This window comes from Ailuropoda melanoleuca, chromosome 17, assembly GCF_002007445.2.
Source record: "Ailuropoda melanoleuca isolate Jingjing chromosome 17, ASM200744v2, whole genome shotgun sequence".
NCBI lineage: Eukaryota > Metazoa > Chordata > Mammalia > Carnivora > Ursidae > Ailuropoda > Ailuropoda melanoleuca.
The window spans coordinates 12,530,458-12,538,043 of record NC_048234.1 but is presented as its reverse complement, the minus strand read 5'-3'; the positions used below and the strand labels follow the sequence as shown (position 1 = coordinate 12,538,043).

General features: G+C 42.0%; 1 protein-coding gene across 2 annotated transcripts in view; it reads right to left on the bottom strand.

The window, feature by feature from the left end:
* Positions 1–3,431: 3,431 nt before the first annotated feature.
* COPS3 (COP9 signalosome subunit 3) overlaps positions 3,432–7,586 on the bottom strand; it is a 24,989-nt gene continuing 20,834 nt past the window's right edge. For both annotated transcript variants that reach the window (XM_002929617.4, XM_034646901.1), the window contains 3 exons: positions 5,383–5,496; positions 4,073–4,153; positions 3,432–3,756 (listed from right to left, as the gene is read on the bottom strand). In XM_002929617.4, the coding sequence (XP_002929663.1) occupies positions 3,703–3,756; positions 4,073–4,153; positions 5,383–5,496 (249 nt within the window). In that variant the 3' untranslated portion in view covers positions 3,432–3,702. The remainder of the gene's footprint in view (positions 3,757–4,072; positions 4,154–5,382; positions 5,497–7,586) is intronic.

Here is a 7,586-nt window from a genome sequence, read left to right as displayed (position 1 = left end):
ATACTCTAAGCTTTCCTTTCTTCCAGCGCCCAAAATAACACTGTGTTTTCAGATGTGTTTAAGTTTGGGGGTCTCTCCGGCCGCTGACAGGTAGCAAACAATGGGCCCGGAAGCTGGATCTCATGCACAACCCCTAAGTGGGTTTGGAGTTTTAGGCTGTTAGACATATAAGGTGTCCAGCTAGTTGCAGTAACTAGATTAGTAGTTTAATATTTTCTCTTAAAGAAAAGCCACTCACTGGTGGGGTGCCTGGCTAGCTCAGTTGGTAAAGCATGTGACTCTTGATCTCGGGGTCGTGAATTCGAGCCCCGTGTTGGGTGTGGAGCCTATGTAAAAAAAAAAATATGAAAAGCTTCGAGTGTTAATTTATTTTATTACTATATTATATATATTTTTTTACCATAGCACGTTCAGAAAGCTTTTAAAAATTAGCCCTCTCTCCCCAGTTAGAATTCGACTAATAGGCTTTTTGTGTTTTAATAATAGCTGCTTGTTAAATATTAAATACCAAGTGCTTTCTTTACATCTAATAATAAACTTTACCACGTCATTGTGGATCCAGGCTTGTTAAATGCCTTTTACAATTAGCAGAAGTTCTCTGGTCTCAACTTTTGATTTTAGGAAAGGATGCAGATAGGATTTTGTCTTTGTTTACCATCATTAATTCAACGGCTTAAGAAGGGCTTTTCCTATTCACAATAATCTGATTTACCCATGTATTTTCTCTGGACCTTTGGCAACTGCTCAGACTAACGTGCAAATAATGTTTTCTTCCACAAATTGGTTACCATTTCAAGTTGCACCCCCAGAAAATTAGAAACCCCAAACTGCATCTTTGAAAAGCAAGTAGAGGGGAGAGAATTAGAATACAACCGACCATTAGCATAACTTGAGGAGGGAAGTTGAACAAGGTGGGTCAACCAATGAACACCAACAGTTCAGCACCTAAAAACCCAAGACTTAGGTTTCCCCTCTGCCGAATTGTTTGGTAGAAAATTATTTGTCCGTGATTAGATTACAAGGCATTACTCTGTTTGTAAGGCATCTTTTACGGTACTGTTCTATCGCCTAGCTTTGTTTAGGATTTTAATTTACTAAACAAAGGACATGCCATCCATACAAGGCAGAAAAATCTCACTGCTTTATTGCCCATTGGTACCATTCTTGGGCTTGGAAAACATCTCCTACCATTTCAAAAACATGCAACCAGGGGTTTCTTTAAATGATACTTTATACTAGTATACCCCAAATTGGCGATCACGTGGATCAAGCATATGCATTTAAGAAAGTCTATATTAAAAGTTAAACACTGTCCCTTTGGGTGGTTTACTTGGTACCAATACAAATAGAAACATAAATACATAAAGCAAGTACTGACATCTGAGGGCAAGGGTTCTCATTAATCCAGAGTATTTATTAACGTTTGATATTACTGTGAAAAGACGGACTTGAAAAGTCCTCAGAAAACTGGTAGGTCCGCTCATGAGCACCAACCCAAGGCTACATCCCTAGACCTCAGACACTGCCTTAACTCCCTGGGTGCAAATTCACCGTCTTCTGGTGCTGTCAAAACTCAACAGGTGTTCCTAAGTAAACTGGTTCACAAAGTAATTTGCTCCTGAGAATAAACTCAAAGGAACAGCTAAGGGTATCTTAACTATTCATGCAAACAGATTCTGAGAACTATTCAAAAACAAGACACAGGCATAGCCAGGCAACCTGTTTTCCAGAGGCAGCATGCGTGAAGTCTTCTATTCTCTTAGTAACAAGTGAGGCCACTCATCTCCTTGATCCAAGATTTTCAGAACTAACTCCTGTCAAGAGAGAGAAACCACTCACCAGTTTCTTTAACAGAAATAATTTAATAGATGCATTAACCAGGTGTGGGAGAAGGGGGAGACGTGTCTCACGAACATAGTCACTGCAGGAAGTAGACACCCCCCCTTAGGGCTTGGGGGACAAGGAGAAGCATTAACAGAATTTAGAAGGTTGGAGGTACCCAGTAGAACTGGGTCCCCAGGTGACATGGGCAGGTGAGGGAGGCCGCCTTCTGAGGTCGGAATCTCTCCGCAGATCCGGGAGGCTAATTCTAGCACAGGAAACACAACCGGGGCCTCACTGCCGCGCTGAACCATCCTCGTTAGGGCAAAGAGCTGTTGCTGGGGTTTCACTCTTCAACGGGAAGCAGACAGTGGGGCGCCCGTTCTTTATTCCTCCCTAGCCTTCCAGTTTGCCTCTTGCTGGCAGAAGAAATGTGGTGTGCAGAGTTCTAGCCCCAAATCAGAAAATACATCAAGGTGGGGGTGAAGCTGAGAGACAGCACTGAGACCGGAGGGGCAAGGAGTGTGGTTTGCGAATAGTGGAGTGGTAATAAATTCATTTTAGGAGAAAATGAATGGTGACGTCATTAGATGCCCACAGAGAACTGTTCTTAAAGTCGCCATGACTGGCAGCTACTAGGATTCTCAAACACACTTTAGGTGAGTTTAATTTAGATCCAGGTAAATCAGAAAGTTGTCCAATTTTTTTTTAAGTAATTCACTATGCTGATAAAAGAAAAATTTCCATGAAATATTTTTTCTTTCCTAAGTATAGGTCCACATAAATATAAGTGGGAATGACGCAGTCCACAAGCAGCACTGATTTGAGCAGAGAACTAGAGGGTTTTGATGACGGGTCAAATGGAGCCCTCCACCTACTTTTGTTATCAGTCTTATCAGAACTCATCGTCTGTGGCTGCTTTCCTGCAGCAAAGCAGAGTAGGTACCCCCCCAGACCACATGACCCCCAAAGCCTCTCCATTAGGGACAACTTTTTACACGACTCATGATGGGTCAGTTTCCTTCTGTAAATAATGAAAATGTGACTGACTATACAAGTTGACACATTTTAAAAAGTCAGTGTTGCTAGCAAGAGAGAGACATTTTTAAGGACTAAATTCTAATTTAATTTTATCACACTTTACAAAGACCCCACGCCTTTCCCCGGCTTAATCCGTGAGCCTTCGTCAGACACATTTCAGACAAGAGACCCTGAACATAATAATCAAAATGCAGTCGTGTAGCTCAACTGAAAGTGCTTCTGGAAGAAAATGCAGGAAAGTCCGGCACTGGTCTCCTAAAAAAAGCCATTCCCAAGACGACAGAGTGTAGCAGACACCACAGGTTTAGAAAGGGCTCAACAGCATGTCCTGAATTCACAGTTTGTACTGTCCCTAAAATGCATGTTAATTCTATTTATAAAAAATCAGCTTCTGCATTATGAACTCTCCCAGACGTTTTTTTTTCTTTAAAGGCAACCAATATCAAAACTTTAGATTCAAATCTTCCAAAAATTCCTGAAGTTTAACTCCTTCTGTTCACAATGACTGTATCCTTTAAAAACTTTTCAGAGGGGGAAAAAGCGGTACAGAAGACACCTCAATGTTCAAGTAATTTAAAACAAAAAGTAGATTTAATGCAATAACAACATTAATCTGAGGATAAATAAATCCATGACAGACTTTTTAAAGTTTGAATTTTTTTTCCTCTCCTGGCAGAGAGAATGGTTTTCTTAAAGCACATAGGACTGAAGATGTCAAAACAAAATGTAATCTCTTAATGTCCAGGTCAAACAGGCTTGGTCCTCCCTGCTGCCCTCCTAGCACTTGCCACTGGCCAAGGTGATCAATTTCTCTCATCTAACTCAGGATGGATGTTAGTTTCAAGAGTAACTAGATGGTTTGTTTCCAGAATCATCTTCTTGTGATCCCATGCTCTGTAAAGAAGAAAGTGAGACCATCTACTTATGTTTGCTCTTGTCAAAGGTTTCCCACCAGCCCCAAACAAGCACACCCCATCCCTTCCCAAGGACAGGCAGTCACCCTGTGTACAAATGGAGGAGCTGTAGTTTGCACACTTCCAGACTATGGTGTGAAAATGCTCCGTGACTCTCTGTGAACTTAGTGACAAAGATTTTCAAGAACTTCAGGCAACTAAACATTTCATCTCCAACCAAGTTCACGTTCCTGATGAGGAAATACCTCTCCTTCTCTATCCAGGCCACTCTGGTTAATGAGGGGAACCCTAATCACCTTTTGTACGAACTGGGGGTTCACTGTGATCTCCTGGTCCATGGCCTTCAGTCGCTCATCCAGCTCAATGCACTTCAGCATCTGGTGACAGACACGTGTGAAGGTGGCGAGTGAGTTCAGGTCAGTTTACCTCCTTTCTTTTCTTTTTTTATTTTTATTTTATTTTATTTATTTATTTTTTTTAAGATTTTATTTTATTTATTTGACAGAGATAGAGACAGCCAGCGAGAGAGGGAACACAAGCAGGGGGAGTGGGAGAGGAAGAAGCAGGCTCATTGAGGAGGAGCCTGACGTGGGGCTCGATCCCGTAACGCCGGGATCACGCCCTGAGCCAAAGGCAGACGCTTAACCACTGTGCCACCCAGGCGCCCCAGTTCACCTCCTTTCTAACCTCGAGTATTAATATGCGTGCTACAGGTTCACAATCCCATGATCCGAAACGCCGGGAGCTACACGGGTTTTGGAATCAGAATTTTTTGAACGCAGAAAGCTAACCGAGCACAAGTACTGTATATCAAGTAACATCCCGGCACGATCTAGGGCAGCACCCCATCATCAGACACATTCGTATCTTCCGCCGTGAAACCGAAAAACACGCACACTAAGAGGGATAAAGACTATACGTCATTTCGGGTGAAGTTCGCCAACACGTTGAGTTACCAAAAATCTCCAGTTTTCACGGGGTTTTTGGATTTTAAACTGCCAAAGAGGGAGTGTGGAAGTATACTGTGTTACTCTGCATTGCTTTTCGGCTTCTGAGATTCAATGTCTGAGGTAAGGAACAGACTGTCCACACAATCCCAACTCATGTCCTCGGACCCCGACGGGCACTCAGAGCAGCGTGACCTCAGAAGCTGCAAAGGGGACCCGCTCCGGCCCCTGGCTGCCGCCCGACAGGGAACCGCGGGACGGCTTTCTTGCCCCGACTGGCCCGCTCACTCTCACTCAGACCAGGAACTCTAAGTGCGCTTTCCCATAGAAATGAGGCTCTACGTTATAAATGGTGGTTGGGTGTGAATAAAATTGTACCGATTGTTAAGACCCTAAAGTGTTTTAGTAGCTAAACCAGGCTCTGCTGAGCTGATGGGAAATCCAACCCACCATTTACTTATAACCATACGATCTGGAAGAGGCTGAAGCAACGCCTGTTTTCAAAATAACTTTCTAGGAACTAAGATGTTCCTAGAAACTAGTTGGGAACTACCTGTATTTAAACTAGAATTGTCCTGGAGCATCGAGGCCATATTTCAAAGACAGCATCTCAAACATCAATCAAAACAAACAAATCGAAACCCGGCATTCATATCTACCTCCTGGTCGATGTTATGAAGCATGGCTGGATTATTATACTTTTCAGGGTTATCGTGGAAACTGACCATACCATCCTTCTGATTAATACTTGCAAAAATTTCGCCATCCTCTATCTGTTAAAAAAGAAATCAGGAAAGTAGTTTAGACCTGGTCACTGCGTAGATCTGTAGTGTTTCAATATAATCAGGGAAAGGACAAAAAGCAATAAATTTGTATGCGTATTTTTAAGCACCATCTGTTTAATCAACAAGTATTTACTGAACGCCTACTATGTGCTAGGCACCAATATAGATGCTAAGGGGTGCAACACACACACACATACACACACATTCACACACACCTGCCCTGGCAATTTTTTAGTGAGGTAAGTTTCACATAATGTGAATTAACCATTTTAAACTGAACAGTTCAGGGGCCCCTGGGTGGCTCAGTCAGTTAAGCGTCTGCCTTCAGCTCAGGTCATGAACCTGGGGTCCTGGGATCAAGTCCGGCGTTGGGCTCCCCGCTCTCCCCCACCTGCTTGTGCTCTCTCTCAAATACATAAAATCTTTTTAAAAAATCATAAAGTGAACGATACAGTGTAATTTGTAACATGTAAGCACCACTTCTATCTAGTTCCAAAGCGTGTTCATCACCCAAAAGGAAACCCTGTATCCCCTGGAGCAGTGACTCCTTTTCACAACTTCTTGGCTCCCGGGAAACCACCAATCTACTTCCTGCTCCCCGGATCTGCCTATTCTGGATATTCCGTCTCGACTGAATTGTATATGCTTCTGTTTCCTGCATCAGCCAGCAGAATGCTGTTCAAGTGCTCTGAATCTTCAACTGTGAAACTCTAACACGTTTTTGTTTCACCCCAGTACAAATTCTCTTCTGATCCTTCAGGAAGACTTTTCTGCTAATGCTGATTCCAAGGTAGTTTCAAGGTCAATGTTCTTTATTTGCCTCAATGACTGGGGATTTACTTGACCGGCCCTTACAGCCAAATCCGTCCAGGAAGTTAGAAAGGGAGAAGCCAGTAAGTCTCACACACGTATTGTTATTCCTAACACACTGCTCCGCGTGCCAGCTTTGGAAGGGATCGATGCTACTTACTGAAACGGCAACCATTCCAACACATATTAAACAGAATACATCATTCTCTACCTGATCACAGACAGCTGCCTCTTTAAAATGTGGGGAGAATATACCCAAATGAAATGCAAACCTAGGTTTACCATAGCAGCTCTTTTTGTAGTAACCAGAACTAGAAACAACCCAAATGTCCACCTCATTAATGGGAAAATGTACTCACATAGTGAAACACTGTAGCCCTGAAAATGAAGGAAACTACATACATTTTACTCATAATTTTGAGCAAAAAAGCCAGATCCAAAAAAGTATATACTGTATGTGTCCTTTTGGGTAAGCTCAAAAACAAATACAAAATAGGATGTGAGTAGTCAGGGTAATATCTTTCTAGCCAGAAGTATGGCTGGAAGCAGGCGTGAGAGACATTTCTGGAGTGCTGGTAATACTCTGATTTTTGATCTAGGTATTGGTTTCACAGCTGTCCTCTCTTTGTGAAAACGTATTTAGCTCTACACTTCAGTGCACTTTTCTCTGGGCAGGTTATATTTCAGTAAAATGTTTCCTAAAAAAATCCCTAACATACAATCTGAATAGGCCAATATCTATTAAAAAATTGAATCAATAATTAATAACCTTCTAAAACAAAAAGCACCAGGCCCAGAAGAATTCACTGGTGAATTCTACCAAACAATTAAGGAAGAAATTATACCAATCTCTACAATCTCTTTCAGAGGATAGAAGCAGAAGGAATACTTCCCAACTCATTCTGTGAGGCCAGCATTACCCTAATATTAAAACCAGACAAAAACATTACAAGAAAAGTGAACTACAGACCAATATCTCCCATGAACATTCATGCAAAAATCCTCAACAAAATATAAGCAAATTCAACAACACATAAAAAGAATTATACACCATGGGGGCGCCTGGGTGGCTCAGTCAGTTGAGCATCTGACTCTTGATTTTGGCTCAGATCATGATCTCAGGGTCATGAGATCAAGCCTTACATCAGGCTCCACACTCAGCAAAGTCTGTTTGAGACTCCCTTTCTCCCTCTGCTGCTACCCCTGCTCATGTTCTCTCTCTCTAAAGTAAATAAATAAATCTTAAAAAAAAAAAAAAAAAAAAAAAA